The sequence below is a fragment of the Nycticebus coucang genome, chromosome 14, assembly GCF_027406575.1.
Source record: "Nycticebus coucang isolate mNycCou1 chromosome 14, mNycCou1.pri, whole genome shotgun sequence".
Lineage (NCBI taxonomy): Eukaryota > Metazoa > Chordata > Mammalia > Primates > Lorisidae > Nycticebus > Nycticebus coucang.
Window position 1 is genome coordinate 4,999,765 of NC_069793.1, and position 24,598 is coordinate 5,024,362.

At 45.8% G+C, this 24,598-nt stretch overlaps 1 protein-coding gene across 1 annotated transcript in view; it reads right to left on the bottom strand.

Moving 5' to 3' along the window:
* Window positions 1-2,200: 2,200 nt before the first annotated feature.
* The window catches only part of TESMIN (testis expressed metallothionein like protein), a 38,465-nt gene continuing 16,067 nt past the window's right edge, over window positions 2,201-24,598 (bottom strand). The window contains exons 6-9 of the mRNA XM_053561419.1: window positions 8,712-8,814; window positions 7,324-7,461; window positions 4,762-4,937; window positions 2,201-2,393 (exon numbers count right to left, since the gene is read on the bottom strand). Coding sequence (XP_053417394.1) covers window positions 2,201-2,393; window positions 4,762-4,937; window positions 7,324-7,461; window positions 8,712-8,814 — 610 coding nt within the window. The remainder of the gene's footprint in view (window positions 2,394-4,761; window positions 4,938-7,323; window positions 7,462-8,711; window positions 8,815-24,598) is intronic.

Here is a 24,598-nt window from a genome sequence, read left to right on the forward strand (position 1 = left end):
TATTATGATGCCATGCACTCTATTCAAGGTGACAGAGGTGAGACTCTATCTCCAACAAAAGAAAGTTTAAAAAAGAATATACTTGGGGCGCCTGTGGCTCAAGCGGCTAAGGTGCCAGCCATGTACACTTGAGCTGGCGGGTTCGAATCTAGCCCTGGGCCCACCAAACAACAATGATGGCTGCAACCAAAAATAGCCAAGCATTGTGGTGGGCGCTTGTGGTCACAGCTACTTGGGAGGCAGAGGCAGGAGAATCGCTTGAGCCCAGGAGCTGGAAGTTGCTGTGAGCTGTGATGCCATAGCAGTCTACCCAGGGCAACAACTTGAGGCTCTGTCTCAAAAAAAAAAAAAAAGAATATGCTTACTGTACTTTGAACTTATTAAGAAAATAATGATCTTTAAAAATTTTTGTTGCCTAAGCTTGGAACCTATAACTCAAGTGGCTAAGGCACCAGCCACATACACCAGAGCTGGCTGGTTCTAATCCAGCCCGGGTAAGCCAAACAACAATGACAACTACAACCAAAAAATAGCTGGATGTTATGGCGGGTGCCTGTAGTCCCAGCTACTCGGGAGGCTGAGGCAAGAGAATCGCTTAAGTCCAGGAGTTGGAGGTTGCTGTGAGCTGTGATGCTACAGCACTCTACCCAGGGTGACAGCTTGAGGCTCTTTCTCAAAAACAGAAACAAAAAATGTTTTTTTGTGGCCCATCAAAGGTCTAGTGGCACACTGGTTGAAAATCACTGCCAGGCAAACTGTAGTCACTCCCTAAGTTCTTCTCTGCTGAGGAACCCTGGACGGGTGGTGCCTTCCCACAGTGCAGTCGGGGTGATCCCACAGGAGCCCAGGATCTCGGGCGGTCTCCCATGCGATGGGGGTACATGCCCAGCACCACCTGAGGGCGCCTCCTCCTTTACCTTCCCTCATCCTCAGCCTTGCAGGTGGGCCAAACCTGGCTTCAGGGTCTTGCTAGACAGCTGACCTATCTGCCTCAGAAAGTGCTGGAGGGCACTGCTGCCCTTCCTTCCCTCTCCATGGGCGGCACCAAGGCTCCCGAATTCTGAAAATGCAGCTGGTGTGAAGTGTGATGTGCTGGAATTTAAGATACACACTGAATTTCAAAGATTTGGTACATACAAAAGAATCTGGGTCAAAAGGGGGGTACAAAAGAGGAGAATCAAGTATCCCCCTTTCTTCACCACAGCCACCAGGCTATTCCAAACACAGCTCAGCAGACTGCCACTTACTTCGGGCTCCTGCCTCCTAATATGCCCTGGGGCCGGCCCTACAGCCAGATTTCCTCCTCTGGGGCATTGTACCCCACTTTCCTAAACATTTCCTAAATGGCCAATACAATTAATGAACAAAGAAACACAAGAAAACATTATTTCAACTTATTTCAGGGAGGGTATATATAACTAAGTTAATTATGACAATGGAAGACATTGGAAATTTTTATTCATCTTTACTTTTACAATAGAACCAAAAGAGTCAACTTCACATTTAATCTTACCTGCTGGTTTCTACAAGCTAGTTATTTTTTAACTATATCTTACAAACAATAACAATATTATAACAATAATTATGGAGAAGTTAATTGGATAATGGAGCTTTTCCACAATTTAATTAGGAACATATAATAAACTAGGTAATTGTTAATCCTGTAACTCAAGACACTGCTGCCACTGGCCTGGCCCAACCCCACTCACTGCCTTGTCTCCCGGGCCCTGGGAAAGGATGATAACTTGTTAGCCTGGAGGAGGTGGGGGGGAAATGTCTACACTACAGAAATTCTTTGGATGTTCAGAAATTCCCAGGGAGGTTAAGTTGCATCATAACAGTCCATCCGAAGAAGTTATTTCTAAGTAATTTGAAAAACAAACAAGCAAACAAGGAACATTAGTTTTTGTACAGGGAGCCTCCAGGGGAAAGGTCCCGGAGGATGAGGCCGCCTGCCGCTTGATCCCCCGGCTCCTGCTCGTTCAACTCTGGGCCAAAGGGTGTCACACCTTCCCCAAGACAGGGAGCTTGTTTTCCCATCACATCCTTTAGAGAGCTCTGAATGCACAAGGATGGCTGGTGTTAACCACCTGTGGGGCGGCAGCCCTGGCCTGTGTTCCTGGATGACTTTCCTAACTAGAGCCTTCCTTCAGACAACTGGGAAAAACTGACCTGTGCTCACAGCATGGTACATGGTACTCTACTCAATTTTCAGCCCCTTGGACTTAAATTCAATGTGCAGAATCTGTGATAAGCACCGTCCAAACTCCTCCAGGATCATCTGCTCCGCCAGGCACTGGGAGCAGCGTTCCTTCTCCGCCTCCTCGCCCTGAGCCAGGAGGCAGGCACAGGTGGCCTCCACCACCTCCCAGGAGATGCAGGAGGAAGGTCTCCTGTTAGAAACAGACCAGTGAAAGGCTGCGCTCACCAGCTCGCTGTTTCTGAGTATCTTTAACATGCAACAGAACACTGTTATTTTAAAGAATGTCACAGATAAAACCCAACACTGTCTTCCTAATCCAGCAACTATTAACTGCTTTTAGAAAAATAGAGGACAAGTAAATCTGTTATTTTCTTGACATGCCTCTTAAGACAGTTCTAACTTTTCTCAAAATTAGGTCCACTGACAAACAACCCAGAGGGTCCTGGGCTACCATGTCAAGCCCATGGGATGGGAAGGGACTGCTGAAGTGGGGTCTCAGAGAAGACAAAGCGCCCCTGACACGCTTCGCAGCTTTGGTCTGAGGCCCGTGGGCCATGTCAGCAGTAGGAAAAGCATGATAGCATAGGGACATTTGAAGCTACAAAATGCTGATTGGCTTGGGACTCTCCATGGCACGCCTCAGGGTCACACAGTCAGGACTGCCTTGCCCCTGATGCCCCCTGAACCTCTATACAGGTCTCAAGAGACAAGTCACTCCTGCATTGCATCCGAGCAGGACCTGCCACTTCCCACTGGACTCCAGGGCCAACTATGCTTGAGGCGTCTACCCAAGTAGTGCTCCTACTAAAAAATGTTCAGGAAAACTTCAAAGAAGACTAAAAGTGCTGATTTATGGAAATAGAGCTAAATGTTGCATTTTTTTTTTTTTTAAGAGACAAAATCTCACTTTGTCACCCTCAGTAGAGTGCTGGGCTGTCACAGCTCACAGCAACCTCCAACTCCTGGGCTTAGGCGATTCTCTTGCCTCAGCCTCCTGAGTAGCTGGGACTATAGGCACCCGCCACAATGCCCGGCTATTTTTTTGTTGCAGTTTGGCCAGGGCCAGCGCCCTACTCACTGAGCTACAGGTGCTGCCCAACATTTGTTAACATGGTTCTACAAATACAATACACGATGATTTTTGTTGAGGATGAAAGGACAGGGCTGCCCTCAGGGAACAGGAGCCGTGACTCAGCAAGACCAGACTCCAGTGGGTAGGCTCCAACCACAGTCCATGAGACACACAGCAGCCTGGTGTCAGGTGGCAACACTTCACAGTTTCACAGAAGATGCAGCCATGTTTTGGTAAATATTTACTGCTAAAGACCTCTGCAGGTCACAATGATGAGTATTTCTGATGTCTCTCTAATCAAATAAGCATGAATTTGGCTTTACAAAATGGTATTTGTTAATTAATGACAACTGGTGCTTTATCATGATATGACCCATTACAATGAACTCAAAGAATGTTTTGAAATGGGTGAATGAAATCTAATATATAAAAAATTATTGCTAGGGTGGCGCCTGTGGCTCAGTGAGTAGGGCGTCGGCCCCATATACCGAGGGTGGCGGATTCAAACCCAGCCCCGGCCAAACTGCAATAAAAAAATAGCCGGGCGTTGTGGCAGGCGCCTGTAGTCCCAGCTGCTCGGGAGGCTGAGGCAAGAGAATCACGTAAGCCCAAGAATAGAGGTTGCTGTGAGCGGTGTGACGCCATGGCACTCTACCCGAGGGCGGTACTGTGAGACTCTGCCTCTACAAAAAAAAAAAAAAAATTATTGCTTGGGTGGCGCCTGTGGCTCAGTGAGTAGGGCGCCAGCCTCATATACCAAGGGTGGTGGATTCAAACCCGGCCCCAGCTGAACTGCAGCAAAAAATAGCCAGGTGTTGTGGTGAGCGCCTGTAGTCCCAGCTACTCTGGAGGCTTGAGGCAAGAGAATCCCCTAAGCCCAGGAACAGGAGGTTGCTGTGAGCTGTGTGACACCACGTGGTGATAAAGTGAGACTCTGTCTCTACCAAAAAAGAAAATTTATTGCTCAATCTCTGAGACCCACTAGGATTATAGTATAGCTTCAATATCATTAAATGAGAAAATATCCAACCAATCTGGACCCACAGTCACTGTGGTAAGGGTTGCGATACATGCCGAGCACATCCCTTTGCTGTCACTCCCACAACAAAGAGCAGTTCAGATGTCTGCCATCTGAAGACCACTCTTTACCACATGAAGTGGTTCTGTGTTAATTCAAAGACAGCACGGGAACACTGCCCGCCCTGTCAGTGAGCCTGGTGGCAGGGCCCTTTTGTCTGGTACAAAAGAGGGAAGACTCAGTGAAGACACAAAGGCTGAGCCAAGAGGATGGAAGGACAAGCAGGTTTAAGCAGCCAGTGGGGCCTCCAGGGAAACACGGATTCACCCCAGGAGGGGAAGAATGACTCGCTTCCTCCTACCCCCTCCTACCCCACACTCACCCCTGCAGCCTACAAATTGTCTTTACCTCTCCTCTCAGATTAACCTCTTTTCCCTTTTAGGAGGGTTTAGTTCAGAGAGTACCTACCTATCTTTTCTAAACTTGGGAAGTCCTGAAAATTTAGTTGGTGATAAATGATGGCTGCCTTCAAAACCTCCAGTCTCCATGTAGTTTGGCATGTTTATTAGAGTTTTTCGTTCTGGGCTTTCTTCATAATTTTTGCAGCCAATGCATTTGCAAATAGAAGAACACATAATTTTGGCCTGGTAATGTAAAATCCATTGATATAATTAGTTTGCCTTACAGATCATCGAAAAGTAACAAGTTCTGTTTGGACCCTAAATCATTCTTTGCTTTTATTTGTGTGGGTGTGAGATCTGCAATTTTCATTAAAAAAAAAAAGCAGAAGCCAAGAGGAGTGAGTGACAGTGATGTGACAGAGCAAGGTCATTTCCATGTGATGCTACTGTGGGGACGCAGTGCTGACAACACAGTGTGAACCCAGCAGAGAGGGAGGGGGCGACTCTCCCTTCTTCACGGGGAGCCAGCAAGCTGCTTCACTTGACTCTGTTTTGAATAAAGTTGCTTTGGTTGATGGCTCTCTCTCTCTCTCACTACCCGAGGGTGTCACCCTGGTTCTGCTGGTGCAGAAAAGATACAGGCGGGAAGAACCTGAACCTACCCCCAGAGCAGGCGGGGTCGGGCATCCTCAGGGGAGACTCCTCCTGCTTCCCTGCAGTGGATTCTGTTTCTAGTCTCTCCTGGCAATGCCATGCCCTGGGGGCTGGGGTGTCCCAGCTGCACACAGAGCCCACTTGGGCTTGCGCAGGCCCTGGGGCAGTCCCAAGGGTGCACCAGTGAACTGGTTTTCGGCTTCCTCTCTCCTTCAGTCCTGGCATTTCCCTTAGCTCTTCCCATCTCAGACGTGCATCTCCAAGCACCTCTGGTGTTTCGAAGCAGGTTTTTCAGGGTTTCTAGTCTACCCTAATGACAGAGACAATACCGTCTCTCCTCTCGGCTGGCACATCACGTGGGCCATGCCCAGCACAGGCCTGGCCTGCAGACAGTGGGCCGTGTCACTGCTTTGTGGCAGCCAGGGGGACACCTGACAGAGCAGAGAGGAGGTGCTGTGGGTACATCTAGAAGTGTCCCGTCAGGTGATGCCCTTCACTGCCTGAATTCTTTTTTTTTTTTTTTGTAGAGACAGAGTCTCAATTTATCGCCCTCGGTAGAGCGCCGTGGCATCACACAGCTCACAGCAACCTCCAACTCCTGGGCTGAAGCGATTCTCTTACCTCAGCCTCCCGAGTAGCTGGGACTACAGGCGCCCGCCACAACGCCCAGCCATTTTTTGGTTTGCAGTTCAGCCGGGGCCGGGTTTGAACCCGCCACCCTCGGTATGTGGGGCCGGCGCCCTACTGACTGAGCCACAGGTGGCGCCCTCACTGCCTGAATTCTTTTTTTTTGTAGAGACAGAGTCTCACTTTATGGCCCTCGGTAGAGTGCCGTGGCCTCACACAGCTCACAGCAACCTCCAACTCCTGGGGCTTAAGCGATTCTCTTGCCTCAGCCTCTGAATTCTTATCTCTACAATATTTTTGACCATCTTTTCAAAATCCTAGCTGGGGGATTGCTGAGTCCACCAACTCAGACCTTCCAATGTGTGTCCCCAGAATCATGAAGACTTTTCTGAAGCCTGACTTTCTGTGACAACCTTTCAAAAGTAAAATTCACAGGTATCCCCAGAAGACCTCAAGCAAGCAAAAAGATAGGCTTTCAAGGAAGGTTTTCTCAGGCTTCACTAACAGGGCCTGAGGGTTCCCATCTTTTCCCTTTTTTCCTTTCCCTCAACAAGGAAAAAAAGAGGTAAGAGAGGGGGACAAAGAAGGACTAAAGGGAAGGGGGAAACCAGTCCCTCTACTGTCATTAAGTCCTTGAGAAAAAGAAAGAGCTCTGGTCCCAGATTCATCTGCACCTTGTTCTGTTAGTGTCTGTCAGCTCAGCCAACTGCCCACCCTGGTCTCTGCCGGGCTTGTGAGTCCGGGAGGAGCCACCCCCAGTCAGACTTCCCTAGCGGGCAAGCGCCACGGGACCTGGAGCAGATGGAGACTGAACACACTCCTTGGCCCCACCCAGGGAGTCCTTGCTCTGCTCAGAAAAGCAGAGGCACAGCCCTGGGAGCCTCAGGACTGCAGGCTGCTGTGAGGGCTCCCCAAGTAGATGGGCAGCGCAGAGGGGCAAAGCCACCGCAGGGTCCCCTCTGCGGGCCACTCGGGGGCGGGCTCTGGGGATGCCACATGCTCCAGAAGGGGCCCTCAGTTGACTCACTTGATGCAGAATAATATGAGTACCCTTTTAGAATCCCTGAGTGGAAGAAAATAATTATATTTCTCTTTTGAAGTTATGGTTAAGTTTTTCAACCATGAAAGAAGTTCCTTAGGCCAAAATATTTAAATATTTACCTTCAGTTTTTTGTTGGTGTTGTGGTTTGGGGTTGGGGGGATGTTTTGTTTTGTTGAGATAGGATTTCACTATGTTGTCCAGGCTGGAATCAAACTTCTGGGCTAAAGTGATCCCCCTGCTTCAGCCTCCCGAGTGGGCTAGTTTTCATTTTGTTTTGTTTCTACCACTAGGGGCTTGGTTACTAACCTCATAGCACTCGCAGTAATTCTTAAGACAGCCTGACCTCTTACAGTTACACCCCTTGTTATGTCTAGGCTTCACGTCTCCCAACTTTCCTTTCCCAATTTTTGGCTGGAAAGCTTCTGGATTTCTATCAAGACATGCCTAGGACAGAAAAATGGGAAACTCCATCAAGATGTGCTTCATAACTAAAATATACTTATGTGTCCATATATAACAGTAATAAAGAATAATAACTGAGGGCAGCGCCTATGGCTCAAAGGAGTAGGGCGCCAGCCCCATATGCCAGAGGTGGCGGGTTCAAGCCCTACCCCGGCCAAAAACTGCAAAAAAAGAAAAAAAAAAAGAATAATAACTGACATAATAAGTAACAGTCTCATAATAAATAAATTGGTTTTAAGATAAATACAATGATATTCAACTAAAAAAAAGATGTGCTTTATTATTCAAGGTCCCCATGCTGACTTCAGAACCCAGGGGCTCAACCAACTACTGGCCATGCCTTTCTCACACAATAAACATATTTTTTTTTAGAGACAGTGTGTTATTGGGTCACTCAGGCTGGTGTGCAGGGGCACAGTCATAGCTCAGGGCAATCTCACGCTCTTGGGCTTAAGCAATTCTCCCAGCTAAGTCTCCCAAGTAGCTGGGACTCCAGACATGTGCCACAACACCTGGATAATTTTTTTTTTTTTTTTTTGAGACAGAGTTTTACTTTATCGCCCTTGATAGAGTGCTGTTGAGTCACAGCTCACAGCAACCTCCAACTCCTGCGCTTAGGTGATTCTCTTGCCTCAGCCTTCGGAGTAGCTGGGACTACAGGCGCCCACCACAACACCTGGCTATTTTGTTGTTGTTGTTGTTGCTGTTGCAGTTTGGCCGGGACCTGGTTTGAACTCGCCACCCTTGGTACGTCCAACATCTGGATAATTTTAAAATTTTTGTAGAGGTTTTTCTATGTTGCCCAGGCTGATCTTGAACTCCTGGGCTCAGGCAATCCTCCCTCCTTAGCCTCCCAAAGTGCTGGGACTATAGTGGTGAGTCATCGTGCCCAACCAACACATGCATCTCTTTATCCTGATTGGTTTGTTTTTACTTTTTTTTTTTTTTGAGACAGAGACTCACTATGTCACCCTTGGTTGAGTGCCATTGCCTCACAGCTCACAGCAAGCTCAAACTCTTGGGCTTAAGCGATTCTCTTGCCTCAGCCTCCCAAGTAGCTGAGATGGTAGGTGCCCGCCACAACACATGGCTATTTTTTGGCTGTAGCTGTCATTGTTGTTTGGCAGGCCCAGTCTGGATTTGAACCTGCCAGCTCTGATGTATGTGGCTGGTGCTCTAGCCGCTGAGCCTTAAACACTTTAAAATGCATGTATTTAATGGAAATTTATTACCTTAATGGCTTTAAACCGTTCAATTTCGTGACGTAAATTGTTGCAACAATTATTACAATTGCAGTTGTTGCAAAAGTCCCCGCTGGCAAAGCAATCGCAGTACCTGTGAAGAAAACCAGAGTGAGCGGGTGGCAGGGGCGGCCCCGTCAGGACGCGGAAGAGAGCACACGCGTGCGCGAGGGGGACCAGCCAGCACTCCGCAGTTGGAAGGCTTTTAAAATGATTCTGACACCTTTTTATATGAAAACCAGATCAGCTGGAGTGATGTTCTCTGTGACTGGAGAAACAGTCATGTCACAGAACAGAACACCACAGAAGAAAGAAAAACTAGTTAAAACTGTTGGTTTCATAATATAGGCTTTTGCAAAGCAGAACACTTTCCTGGAAAATGGGGCCATCAATTGCCCACTTGCCCTCTGCCATATCCCCAGGAGCAGGGTCAGTGGGTGGGTAGAAGCATCCAGCAATGGAGAGCCATTTTCCCACTGACTATCCCAATCCACCCAGCTTGCCTACGGTTTACTTCTTTTTTTTTTTCTTTTTGCAGTTTTTGGCCGGGGCTGGGTTTGAACCCACCACCTCCAGCATATGGGGCCAGCGCCCTACCCCTTTGAGCCACAGGCGCCGCCCTGTCTACAGTTTACTTCTTGACCAGACCTTGGCTGTGAATGGAAACTAACGGGACCTGAGGTCAAACGTGGCCGAGGCTCGATCTTACTTCCATTCCACGCATGGAGGAAAAGTGAACAGTAGTAGGAATAAATGTCTGAGGGGGCTGCTGTCACACATTTGCTGCTCACGAATTCGCGCTGAGCCCTGTGATTCTGGGGTCATAAAGGTCAGATGGCAGTGGCAGGTGCCCCGCGCTGATGGGTTTCCCTCACAGTTGCTAGTGTCTGTGGCCATGACATGCTTCACACCTGCTCTCCTGCCATACACCAGAGGCATTTATAGGCCAATGTTTCAGGGGTGCCCAACCTTTTTTCTTCTGACACACATTGGAAGAGTAAGAGTTGTCTTGGGTCACACAGTAAATGCAGAAACACTAATGAACATTGATTTGCAAAAAAAAAAGGAACAAAGGTCCATGCATACCTTTTGTGAAAACTGATACCACATGTAAGCAAAGGAAGTCCTCACAAAATCCACATGCAGTCCAGGGGCAGGGATGGATGCCACTTCCTCAACTCGTGTAAAAATTCAGCATTACAGGCCAGGACTCCCAATACCTAACATGACCTGTACCCCAGAGAGGCTGGGGGAAGCCTGGCAGCCACCTCACAGCTTGTGTGTGACCAGAAGACCCATACGGCCCTCTGAAAGCCTGACTCACTGAAAAGAGCTTCAAACCCAAGCTTTTCACATCTGCCACCACTCCCCACGGCCCCTGAGGTGCGCTGCCCACCGGTGAGCTTCTCACGCTGCCGAGGGAAACCTCCCGGAGCGCTGCACGCACGCTCCCTGGGCTGTGGGCGGGTCTGGCTGTAAAGTGGACCCAAGGTCTGTGGAAACTCCCTGTGATAGAATTCCCAAACATAACTTTTTAAAAATATGATTTTCATATTTTTAAAAAACATTTTTAAAGCATGTCAAGCTAAAAGGAGAGCAAAGAAGATCCTCAGAGCCCAAAAGGGTAAGAGCGAGCCCGGAGAGGTGAGCTCTGCAGCGGCTAATAGTCCTGGGGCTTCTGCCTGTCCGTGGCCAGAGCTTGGGCTCCAGTGAGCCGCATATGCAGGAGACAAGAGAACAAGTCTAAGCCACAAAAGGTGAGAGCTGGCAGAACTGCCATCTTCCGGGAAGTTGCCAAAGGGCCAACACAGGGAAAGAGGGGAGTCTATACCTGCAAATCTGCAAGAAAGGTGATATTGCAGACATCAGGGAATGGGCGCTGTTCAAAACAGAGCGCCCTACAGGTGTCACCATGATGCCTGCTGTTGGCATTGTGAAAAAGAGTCTTGCCTAGAGAATTAATGTGAGTATTAAGCACATTAAGCGCCCCAAGAGCCCAGATACCGTCCAGAAACAAAGAAGGAAATGATTAACAGGGAAGGAAGCCAGAGAAAGATGTGGGTTCACTTGAAGCACCCCTGCCACCCCAGAGAAGCTCACTGTGTGAGAACCAGTGTGGGGCTGGAATGTGCTCCCTATGAATTTGTGGCGTAATAAGTATAAAAAAAGTAAATAAAGGAACTCTGGGCTATAAAAATGTTTCCCTTTGTTAAGTAGAAATGTGGTGTTCCCAGGCATTGTGGCGGGCGCCTATAGTTCCAGCTGCTCGGGAGGCTGAGGCAGGAGAATTGCGGAAGCCCAAGAGTTAGAGGTTGCTGTGAGCCGTGTGTGTCACGGCACTGTACCGAGGGCAGTACAGTGAGACTCTGTCTCTAAAAAAAAAAAAAAAAAAGAAATGTGGTGTTCCTTTCCTTACAGAAATATCTAAAGTAAAAGTAATAATAAAAAAAAATAAAAACCCTGCAAATTAGACTAAAGACCCCATATACACTACAGTTCCCTGAAAGGTGACCTCACCGGTGAGTGAATCAGAAACAAATCCACTTCCAAAAAGGAGAAAGGAGAGACACGTCCTCTCTGGGAGTAAAGGGGAAGTATGCAGGTCTCTCCTGAGCCTTCCTGAGCCTCCAGAGTGGAGAGAAAGGAAAAGGTACCAGGGAAGGTCTGGAGGCTAGAAAGCAGAGGGTGCGAGCTAACTGCGCAGCAGACTCAAAATCCTTAAATTAGCAGAAAACTGCCAGAAAGCAACTTCTGAAGCCTCTGGAATTGGTAGTGTCAGGTCCGTCTGAAGTGGAGTGAAGGTGAGTGAGATAAGACAAGAAGAGATGGACATTGTTTAGGCTTGTTCCCCAGACTCCAGGTGACCGCCCTTCACCACCAGGGAAAAAGACTAGAAATTACTCTCCGGGGTAAATTAAGGCCTAGAGTATTATAGTGAACAAAGAAGAAGAGTGAATGTTGAGACCCCCACGTGTCTTTCCTTGCTTGGCTATTAGAATTCTACTAGGAGATTTTAGACGAGCATTGTGGCGGGCACCTGCAGTCCCAGCTACTCGGGAGGCCGAGACAGGAGGATCACCTAAGCCCAGGAGCTGGAGGTTGCTGTGAGCTGTGACACCACAGCACTCTACTGAGGTGATAAAGGAGACTCTGTCTCTACAAAAAAAAAGAATTCTAGTAGGAGATTTGGAAAAGCCTTCTCTGAGGACGCTGACCAGCCCAAGGGAACATGTCTGCAGAGGATGACATGGAGTCTCTCCAATGACACGACCTAGTAACATCACCCTATGGTGAAGAAGCCACAGTGATGGAGCCCTCCCAGTGCAACACAGTCTCCCAGGCAGCTCGCCCTACTCTTCAATGTGAGCAGAGTGACAGCCAAAGATGAGCAGGTATGTCAAGAAATCTTCCAGTGTGAAGACAGAGGCCCCAAGAGACAGACAGTGTGTGGAAAAGAAAATGGGGGAAGATGGCACCCACATCCTCCGAGAGATCCAGAAAGGTTAGTGACCCACGAAATAAGATACGATGCAAAAAAAAAGGTATTTTAGAAATAAAGAAGTAATCAGACAGATGAAAGACTTAACAGAAAGTAAGAAAATTAGGCTTGGCGCCTGTAGCTCAGTGGCTAGGGCTACGGCCACATCCACTGGGGCTGGCAGGTTTGAACCCGGGCTGGGCCAGCTGAACAACAATGACAACTACAACCAAAAAATAGCGGGGCCTTGGGGCGGGCACCTGTAGTCCCAGCTACTCAGGAGGCTGAGGCAAGAGAATCGCTTAAGCCCAAGAGTTTGAGGTTGCTGTGAGCTGAGACACCACGGCACTTTACCAAGGGTGACACAGTGAGACTGTCTCAAAAAAAAAAAAAAAGTAAGAAAACTAGAACCAAAGAAACGAAAAAAGTAAAAATAGGAAAAAGAAAAAAGAAGAGGATCAGATCAGAAGGCCCAATATTTATGAAAAAAAGTTCCAGAAATACAACATTTTAAGAATGAAGGGTATAAAGTAATTAAAGAACATTTCCCAGAACTAAAGGATATCAGTTTCCAACGTTAGACGGCTGCCAAGTGCTTAGCATGACCGAGACACAGTATCTCCACAGTTGGAGCACTAGGAACAGACAGATGACCTTATAAGGTTCCAAAAGGGTAAAAATAGGTTTAATGCAAGAGATCAAGCAAACGAATAAAGTCAACATTTCAACAGCAACACTGGAAACCAGAAGAAATGCAGCAGAGCCTCCAACGTCTGAGGTTCTATCCTCAGCCTGAATTGCCATCTAAATGTGAGGATAGACCCAGGTATAGTGACACGCGTAAGATCTCAAAAAGTTACCTCCCACATGTTTTTTCTCAGGAAGCTGCTGGAGAACGCGCCCCTGCCCAAATGAGGCCGTGACTCACATTAGGAAGACACTGGATCCAGGAGCCGGAATCGAACAAGAGAAAGACGCAGGTGAGCCCCTCAGCACGGTGCTGCGTGCAGGCCAGGGACCAGCCCTTTCAGAGTGCCACGGGGTGGGCAGCTCTCACAAAGCCTTCGGCAACACAAGACTGGTCATACCTACTGTGTCTGAGCACGCTGAGGACATAGGCCCACAACCTCAAGAGAGTTTAGAGCTAACGTAGTGTTACGTACATAGAAAACTAAGTCATAAGTATGAACCTGGAGGACAAGGCAAAGACGTACAGGAAAGAACATTCAATGCAGGCTCAGCAGGGACCAGAGTGTTCAAAGTCATAAAACATAAATACAGATGGCGCAAGAAAATGCACACACAATTTTAAGAAAGGAAAAAGGCCGTATTAAAATTGTAATACTCAAGTCATGTTCGACTTGTACAATTAATTACAAGATGGACTCAAAGTGACTTGTATTCATTGTTTTCAGTATATATTGAGTATTACAATTTTAGTACAGCTTTTTCCTTTCTTCAAATGTACATACATTTTTTGGCATACTCTGTACTTACTAATTTAACTAAATGCATCTGATATATGGGAATTGTACGTGTTGTGATGGGGTTTATGTCTGATTAGGGAGAAGAAATAGAGCTACAGCCACATCTCCAAAGTACAAAAACAATAGATCGTGCCAAAGCTGAAAAGCCAAGAAGCAGCCGTTCGGTCTTATTCTTTAAATTTACGGGGGCAAAGATTAAAAGTATCAGTTAAGGGCCTGGCGTGGTGGCTCATACCTGTAATCCCAGAACTATGGGAGGCTGAGGCAAGTGGATTGCTTGAACTCAGGAGTTCGAGACCAGCCTGACCAAGAGCCAGACCCCATCTCAACTAAAAATAGAAAAAAACTAGCTGGGCATTGTGGTGGGCAGCTGCAGTCCCAGCTCCTCAGGAGGGTGAGGCAGGAGGATCACTTGAGCCCAAGAGTTTGAGGTAGCTGTGAGCTATGATGATGCCATGGCCCTCTACCCACAAACTGCCTCAAAAAACAAAGAGTTGAAATCTTCCAGGGAACAGAAAATAAAGAATAACTGTCAAGGAACTACTTTTTTTTTTTTTTTAATTTTGCCACAATCCTCGTATATATGTGACCTAGGCTGAGGCCAAGGAACTACATTTTCTTTTTTGGCACAATCCTTTAAATTAACATTTTCTTTTTTTGCACAATCCTTTAAACTATATATGTGGCTGCGCATGGGGTCTCATCTCTCTAATCTCAACACTGTGGGAAGCTGGAGCAGGAGGACTGCTTGAGGCCAGGAGTTCAAAACCAGCCTACGCAAAGTAGTGAGACCTGGTCCATACAACGAATTTAAACATTAGCCAGGCACGTGGTGTACACATGTAGTCCCAGCTAGTGGAAGGGGTCATTTGGGTCCAGGAGTTCAACGTCACAGTAAGCTGTGATTGTGCCACTGTAGCCCAACCTGGGCGACAGAGGAGACCCTGTCTCTAAAAAATAAAGAAAAACTAAACTCTGTGTGTGTATAATTTGGATAAAAATAATAACTAAACTGAAAGAAAAAAAAGGTAAAGAAATTAGTCCAGATGCACAAAAAAGACAAAGAGATTTAAGACACGGAAGAAAGGTTAAGAGAAACAGTCTGGGAAAGTTTACAGCAGGGAGAAGAGAGGAAGGGGAGGAGGCATCTTTAGAGTGAGGATATCCATGAAAAGATGAAGGGAAACCAAATGAATCCTACGAAAGTTAAATAAAAAGAACCAAAACAAAAAGAAAATCTTAAAAACACCAGAGAGAAAAGATAGACTGACAACTTATTTCTTGTTAGAAATAATGAAAAACAGCAGAATATCTTCAAAGCACCAAGAGAAAAACTCAATCCAGAGTTTTATACCCAGTGGAATTATGTTTACTTACCAAGGTCCAGGCTAGGCACATTTCTTTTCTTGTTTTACACAGTTTTATTAACTTCATAATTTTATTAACCTTCACCCTTGTTTTTAACTTATGCTGAAGATTTTTAAGCCCCTTTTCACTAAACCTGCTCCCTCTCGCAGTTCCAGACCCTAAAATCCTCCTTTCCTTTCTTCCCCAGACATCCTGAAAGGGCGGGTTGTCCACATTTGGCCTTATCACTCCTCATCTTCCATTCATTCTTCAACCTACTGCATTTGGAGTCTCTTCCCCCTTTCATGGACTCTCAAAGGCAATCAACCACCTCACTGGAAAACCCAAGGGTCTCTCCCCTGTTTTGAGTGCACAGAAGCTTTGGACACTATTCTGTCTCAGAACCAGCTTCCGATCAGAAACCTCTACCATCAGCTCAGTGTGTCCACCTTTTACTCACGATTGTCACCCACGTCCTTCACCCTGCTCGACAGCTCTTTCCTCCTGGGCTTCCTCTCCTGGTGACACCATCTACTCAGGCACACAGCCCCTGCACCAGTTCTGACAACTATCTTGATCTTTTTCCCTACAGCCAAAAGGTTACCAAATCTACCACTTCTGGCTCAGAAATTACATTTTTCTTTTTGAGACAGAGTCTCACTGTTGCCCAGGCTAGAGTGCCATGACCTCAGCCTAGCTCACAGCAACCTCATACTCGTAGGCTCAAGTGATCTTCCTGCCTCAGCCTCCCAGAGTGCTAGGATTACAGGTGTGAGGTGCCATGCCCAGAAATGACTTTTATTAATTTTGACACAAATAATATTTATTGTAAAAAATTTTAAAAATACAAATAAGCAAAAAGAAACAAATTACAATCATTCAGAATCTCACTCCCTAGAAATGATCATTTGGTAACTATATTTCAGACTTTCTCTGTAATATATTTTTATTTAATATATTTTTCTGTATACTGAAATATGTATATATTACATGGTTTACATGACATGTAAACAAAAATAAGATCATTTTCTATACCTTGTTTCAATGTGCTTTAATTGCTGGTCAATATATTATGAGTGTTTCCTATGTACACAGATTTACACACCATTATAATGGCTACATGTGTCCCATTCTATTACATGATCTTTATTTAATAATTTCCCTTAAACTCAACATTTAGATTGTTCCATATATCTCAGAACTATACACTAGCAGCACTGTTCCTACAATCCTCCACTCTCCCTCTCTTGCCACAGGGCCTTTGCAAATGCCGCTTCCTCTGCCTAGAACACTCTTAGCCATCCACTTTCAATTCACCTCACCTGATTAACTCCTCCTCATCAACACACCTCCTCAGGGAAGCCCTCCCTGACTGCCGTGCCTTGTCAACATGCCCCTCCCCTCAGCCCATTACTGCTCTTTTGCCCTGTTCCACATGTCAACTCCAAACTTTATTCACATGCTATTTCATTCATGTGCCTCCCCCGTAAGACACCGAGTGCTGGGAGGGCAGGGCCACAGCTAGCTTGCTCCTTGCTGCCTTCCTTGTCTTCTGAGGTAACGGGCATTCAGCAATCCTTGTGGAATGGATGAACAATGAGTGACGAATGCCACAATGTCTCTCAGGGCTGTGTCTTCCTCCTTCATTGTCACAATTCCTGCCTTGGTTCAGGTCTTCATCATCTCTTCTCTATGCACTTGTGGCCTCCTAACTAATGTCACTTTCCACTTCCTCCACTTTGTCATTAGTGCCAATTTTCCAAAACCAACATTCATCAGGCAAAAAGAAGCAAAGCAGCAGCAGCAGCGATCAGAAACACAGAACAAGGTGGTGTGTCCATCCCTGGTGGAGTGTAGAATGCTACACCATCGCGGAGGCCTGTGAGCTTCCTTAAGAAGTTACGGTGTGATCCGGCAATTCCATTTCCAGGGACACACTCAAAAGAAGCGAAGTCTGGACTCGAGCAGGCACCTGTACACCAGTGTCCACTGAGCATCGGTCACAACAGTACTCATGAGTATTCACCAAGGATGACAGACAGACAAAACGTGCCGTGTATACACAGCGGGGTCCTCGGCCTGAGGAATGATACCAGCAGGACACGCGTGACACCTTAATAACATCACACTCAGTGACGTCAGCCGGGCACGGAAGAACAAGCCTGTGACTGCACTCACCTAAGGCCCCAGGGTAGGCAAATTCAGAGACAGGAAGGAGAATGGGCTTCCTAGGGTCTGAGGAGGAGTAGGAAGAGTTTTCTAATGGGCACAGAGTTTCCATTTGGGATGATGAAAAAGTTCCAGAAATAGACAGTGGTGGTGGTTGCATAACATTGTGAATATATTTAACGCCACTGAATTGTACACTTAAAAAGAGTTAAAAGAGTAAATTTTATGTTGTACATATTTTACCACAGTTTTAAAAAGCAAGGTGCAGAGCCGAATGTATAGAATGCTGCTACTAAGTGGAAAAAATAGAAGTTAAATAAATACAATTTAAAGCTTCAAAAAAAAGATGGTACAAATAAGTTCACATATATCAATCAATAATCAGACAAAGAATGCAAGTGAATTAAAGAAGCCTATTAAAACACATGAATTATTAGATTTACTTTCTTTAAAATCCAGCTATATTTAGATTACAGAAGACATACCTAAAACAAAATCACCACACATAAAATATAAAAATAAAGGGGAGTTATGGATATGACTTGCTACTAATCACAGAAAACATGACGCAGCAATATTAGAATTTCTGAATTCTAAAAAAGAATGTAAGGGAAAAAGCATCAAGATATAGAGGTACGGTAATTATTAGCTGATGGAAAAATTCACCCAAAAAAGATGTAACAATCATGAATTTGTATGCCCTTTATACTATAGATCCAAAATAAAACAGAATGGAATTATAAGGAAAAAACAGACAACTTCACAATCTTAAGTGAGAGATCTTCACATACTTTTATCAAAAACAGATAAATCACATAGAATTTAATAAGCAATTAGCATATATAAACAACAAAATTAACAAATTCAAGCTAGCGGATAGATCACTATACCCAGTAAATAGAGAATATACATTTTTTCATGTTAATAGAGAATATTTTCAAAATTGATTGCATTAAGTCATAAAGGAAGTCTTCATTCATTTCAAAGAATTAGTATCATATAGACCACATTATTTGACCGCAGTATATTTAAATTTAAAAATTAACAATAAAATTGTCATAAAAAATATATATACATACACATACACATATATGCATACATACACTCAGACTTGGATACTTTGAAATATACATCTAAATAACTCATTAAGTAAAGGGAACATTACAATAAAAATTACAGAGTATTTCAAGTGAATGACAATGAAAAGTCCCCCCTACACGTATCAGCTCCTGGAGGATGCAGAAGGCAGTGCACAGGGGTAATTTATAAATTTAAATGCATTTCTTTAGAAAATAAAAAAGATCAAAAATAAATACAGCAATTGACACAAAAAGCTAGCCAAGCAACAGAGTGAAATAACAAAGGTCGCAGAGAGAAAACACTAGAGAGTAAATTAACGCTCATGGTGAAACAGGGAACGGATGGATGAGCAAGGCGATCCGTGAAGGCAAGGGCAGTGCTCGCGAGAAGAGCGAGAGAACAGACAGCCTCTCGTGGAACTGAGGGAGAAAAGGTGCAAACAAGCAGCAGTAGAAATTAAAATTAAAAAAATCAGAAAACTTGTAGGCTTCTGAGACTTGGGCTATGTAAAAAAAGAAGAAAAATTTAAAAAGGTCTATTAACTATAGATACAGAGGTAATTTGAAAATAATATACAAATATATGAATAGATCAGAAAATTTGGGGAATTCAATAATTTTCAAAAAAATTTTAAAAAATGTCAAAATTGACTCAGGAAGAAATAGATAAAAAGAAACAAATGATGCAAACAAAGTGGAGTGACCTGACTGGACTCGGCCAGCGACTCCACAGCTTCCAGAGGCCACCAGAGCCCAGGGTCAGTTTCTCCCAGAGACCCCCAAGGTAGCGTGCCAGCTGATTTCTGCTCAGTGACACTGATTTCAAATTCATGGGCCCCAAGTGTAAGTGCCTGATGTTTTAAGAGAAGAAGAAAAAGGAAGGAGGAAGAAGGAAGAAGGGAGGAGGAGGGGAGAAAGGGGAGGGGAGGGGAGGGGAGGAGGAAGAAGAAGAAGAAATATAAAACTAAAGAAAACAGCTACTAAAGAAACCGCTCCAACCCCAAAGACACCAGACCCAGAGAGCTCTCCAGGCAAGTTTTACCTAACCTTTAATGAAAATAAATTCTTACCTAAACTTTTTCACAGACTAGAGAAAAAGAAAGCTACTAGCTAATGCATTTTTATTAGGCAACACAACACTGAAACAAAAATAAAAATAAAGAAAATATGAGAAAGGAAAATCATAGGTCTATCTCACTCATAAACAAAGATGCAAAAATCCTAGAAAACTAAATCCTGCAGCACATACAAAAGGCAATATTAGCTTTGGCTTAATTCCTGGCATACAAGGATGAATTAACATTGAAAAGTTTGTCGTAACAGATGATATTACAAGATTAATAGAGGACAATTTGATCATTTTAATAAGTGCAAAAAAAGATTCTACAAAATTCATCACTCCTTTATTATAAAACCAACAATAATAATAATAGCAAATCCCTTAGGAAACTAGGAAACATCATAAAAATAATTTCCAGCTCTTTATGGCTAATGGAACACAAACAACACAAGGTTGAATTGTTTTTAAAAAGTTGTAAGAGTAAGGAACCAAGAGAGGAGCTAGAAAGGGTGCTTTCAGCTCCGTCTGGAGGAGGAGGATGCAGAGTAAAGCCCTCATGCACCACTGCATGGGGTGGAGGCCATCCCCAGAAGGACTGGAAACAGAAGCTGGTGACAGCACAAGCTTCTGGGCGGGGGAGAGAGCCACAGGGAGAGTGAGCAGAGTGACACTGCGGTTCATGGTAAGCCAGACTAGGGAAATCAGATTTTACTTGTGTGCATCACTTTGATTTTTATATCGAGCTGAGGTTAACATTTTTTTTTTGCAGTTTTTGGCCAGGGCTGGGTTTGAACCTGCCACCTCTGGCATATGGGGCCGGCACCCTACCCTTTGAGCCACAGGCGTCGCCCCCATCACTTTGATTTTTAAAAAATACGATAGTTCTTCTTTTTAAAGCCAATTAATACTAATCCCTCTGCCCAGCAGAGATGCCCATTAAAGCAGGACTAATGCAACTAGGGAAATTGTGCCCCACCACCTCACCTACATGACTAATTGGAGAAAGAAAAACAGTGAAGAAAAAGAAAGCTCTGAGTGGTGACTGTGTCCACTGGCCAGTGAAGGAGTAGAGGGACTCCAGGCCTCACGTCCATCCCCTGAGCCAAAGGTTGCTGACAGGAGGACATGAGGTGTGCAGGGAGAGACGCCAGCACAAGGTCACAGGCCTGCCACCAAGACTCCTCGAGGGGTGAGTCTGCTTGGATGAAACTGCCTATTCCTTAGCTCTTCAAAAAACAAAACAAAACAAACAGACAAAAAAAACAAGCTGTATTCGTATTTCCAGAGATAACTGGTTTCTCTGGACCGGACTGGTACCAATCAAATCATGATGCATGATCAGAGTGCCTTGTGCTAATTTATGATGGAAAAAACGTTCCCTTCCAGTGTGCAAAACGCTCCCTTTCTCTACCAGGGCCCCTGGTCTCTCAGTATGCAGCTACTGAAGAAGCTAGATGCTGGCTGGACGGTTGGTCAGTCACATGCTGAGCACAGGACAGGCATCAGGCACACTGAGAGGGCTCCAGTCTCCCGCCTGCTGCACGCTGCACTTCCTGGGGTAGGAGCAGCCGCGCCTCACCCCCCCGTGGGGCTCTGCCCCCTGGCGGCACTGTGCCCTGAGCCTCCTTTCCTCTGTTCCAAAGCTGACCAATCCCATGGGGATGGTAAATTCTTATTTTAGTGTGTTAGTCACTGATTAAATTGGGAAGCTGCATCTGAGCAAGCAGCTATTCTTTGGCCTTCCAGGCTGAGGTAATTCAGTAAGTAAAACTCTTCTTAGTCATTTCCAAGTCCTTAGGGGTCACATCACTTTGTCCCCAATTACAGTCTACACCTTGTCTAAGCTTCATGGTAATGTTATCTGCCCAGTGCCCACCCTCAGCTCAGCAGCCCCTCTCCACAAGAGCCCTCTGCCCTGCATGTCCACTCTGGACACTATGCCTGGTCCTCCTCATGTCAGGAATCTCCATCTGGGCAGGCCACTCTGTCTCGACACCACCACATGGGCCAGGCTCTCTCCCTCTGTCCTCCTCACCCAGAGCTGAGTTAGTTTCCTGATCGGTTGTCTCTTGGCATTTCCAATGTTCAGAGAGGCACGTGGCTTGTACTCACAGACTAAACCAGTGACGGTGCAAATCAGTCAACCCTAGACTTCATTACCTTTTAAAAAATCAATTTGTTTTTTCAGTTTTTTTTTTTTTTTTTATACAGAGCCTCAAGCTGTCCCCCTGGGTAGAGTGCTGTAGCATCACAGCTCACAGCAACCTCAAACTCTTAGGCTTAAGCGATTCTCTTGCCTCAGCCTCCCAAGTAGCTGGGACTACAGGCGCCCGCCACAACGCCCGGCTATTTTTTGGTTGCAGCTGTCATTGTTGTTTGGCGGGCCGGGCTGGATTCAAACCCGCCAGCTCATGTGTATGTGGCTGGTGCCTTAGCCACTTGAGCCACAGGCGCCAAGCCTTTCAGTTTTGTTTTGTGAACCAAGTTTCATGGGCTCCTTGATTTTTACCCACTTGTGCACCCCCTCATCACTGTCCCATCAATGGAGCTCTCAGTGACTTCAGCAGGAGCTCTGCAATGGAAAAATCACGTGGAGACTGTGGTTAGGGTTGTCAGACATGGCTCTAGGACATATTCTCCCCTTTCAACATGCAACTTAGGGTTAAGGCAGATACAAGGGCAGAAAGTGAGCAGGCCACAGCCAGAGCTGAGAGCAAGGCCCACAACGCAAACAACAGGTGCTGAATTTGGCAGGGGGGCAAGGAAGCTGAAGTTCAGAGTGCTGCATTGGCCATTGGGCCCACCTGCTATTTCAGCCATACTGTCTACTTCCCAGCCAAGATTCTGCTTAACAATCTGCCCTGCCTCCCCCTCGACTCTGCTTCCTAGGAGTTGGTACTCCTGGGGGAGAATTTTTCTGAGAAAATTTCAATATAAACAAATTCATCAAACCTTTACAAAATAGGATTTGGAAATGTTACAGTTAATGCGCAATTATAATGACCATGATTAGTACTTGTCTGAAGGGCTAGAGAATGTAAACCAAAATCCAAGAAAAGTACACTCCTTTTTCTTTCTTTTTTCTTTTCTTTTCTTTTTTTTTTTTTGAAACAGCGTCTCACTCTCTTGCCCTGGGTTGAGTGCCATGGAGTCATAGCTCACAGCAACTTCAAACTCTTAGGCTCAAGAGCTCCTCCTGCCTCAGCCTCCCTAGTAGCTGAGACAACAGGTGCCCACCACTATGCCTAGCAAGTTTTTCTATTTTTAGTTGAGATGGGGTTTCACTCTTGCTCAGGCTGGTCTCAAACTCCTAAGCTCAAGGGATCCACCCACCTCAGCCTCCCAGAGTGCTGGGGTTATAGGCGTGAGCCACTACACCGGCCCAAAAAGCACATTCCTTGAAGTGTGGGCAGTGGCACTTACTAAGTTAGTTGGCCAAAATAACACCAAAAAATCTGAACCGGGTCCATGCAAAAGTGGCTTTTTTCTTGCTATTCTGGTTTACAATGAGGGGCAGGACACGGCTGTTGAGAATTAACTGTAACATGTTTATTGAGAATTAACTGTAACATGTTTATTACTGGCCATTAACAGTTTGTCTAGACTGTTCTTCACTTACTGACTGACTTCTAAACAACCTTATTTCATATTTAATAATGAAGGATTTGTGATTACTTACAATTTCAGACACTGGGATTTGGTACAGTTACATGGCTTTTTAGACTTTGTGTCCCATGAACTAAGAGTTACTCTATAAAGATTAAAAAAGAAAATGTATTCAGATGGTTGCCCTTTAAAAAGAGAATTAGCTAAGCAGCTGGTGTTTTTCAATAAATACTGAGAATCTCAACACCAGACAATTACAGGTATTATTTACAGGGGCCTGATCACGAAATGGGAAGCTGACAGTGTGACGGGGCTGCCTTGCCAGACCCAGCCAGCACACCAGGGAGTTAACGGTGGGTGGGGAGCAGGATCCCACTGCTGTTCACACTTCTCAGGAAATCTTCCTGGAGCTTCTTGCCTGACCTGTTTAAACCTCTATTTTGTGTGCCCCTCCCCTTACCAAACAAACCTTTGTTCCCTTTAAGATCTAAACAGTAATGGCAAATGCGAGGGACAGAACGATAGATAACCCATCCTTCACATTTTCCTTAGCACATTGCAGGCTGTCCACACTGTAATGTTACTGACAACATCAAAGCAGGTTTCAAGGATATCGTGTGATCACTGGGACCGTCCTCCTTGGAGGAGGGGATTATTACCACTCCCTCCTAACTGCATCTGAGGATTAGCCCAGAAATCATCTCCAGGGGCATGAGAGGCAGAGAAGCCAGCTCCTTCTCTAATGTGTCTCTGGATGCTGCTAAATGTGAGGATGGCTACAGATTCAACACAGGCGAAGTTCCGGAGCACTTCCCAGAAGTGAGGGGACTAACGGACCTAAGAATATGAGTAATGCAAGAAGGGTACCCGGGAAGGGTGAGGAAGAGGAGCCGTGTGCAGAGACAGCCTGGTGACAAGGTCCGGCCCTGGGCACGGACGTGGGTGTGTCTGTCTCATTCTCAGCATCCTCCTGGAGGTTATGGTGCTGGTCTCATCTCTGCCATGCGCTGGCTATGGCAAGGGCACAACTTGCTCTTGGGTTTCCAACAGAAATGAGAGCAGTACTTGGCACAAGATGGATGCTTACTGACAGTCTTGTGTCACCACAGGGAGCACAGGAGTGACTCCGTGCCTTTTGGGGTGTAGCTACAATGAAGGCAAACATCCTGAAGACAGGTGAGCTCCCTTGTCCTGTCCCCTGTACTCTGTGGCCCATGTGCATACTCGATGCTTAGCTGTCCAGACTGGTGTCAGTCCTGAGCCATCTTAACCTAGCCGCTCCCCTCTCCACCCTGGCATGGATGCCACCTGTCCATGGCCATTGGTCTTCTGCTGCCATTCTCACCATCTGTGCAACTGTTTAGGGACCTGTCTCTACCCCCTAGTGGAAACAGCTCATGGTACCTGGACACATGGACACACTGCTAATTGTTACTTCTTCTGAGGTATCTCCCATTCTATAGACAACATCCCCAAACCATGTCACTGACTGCGGCATTCATTCAGCATTCATCTAGTTTGGGTTTCCCATTATAGACAGGAGAGGTGCAGCTTTCTGTCCCTGTAGGTGTCTGCAGGGGGCAGGTCCAGCTCTCACCCCCTGCCTCTACCTGTGGGCCAGACCCTGGCCTGCTCAGGGGAGGGCCCATAAC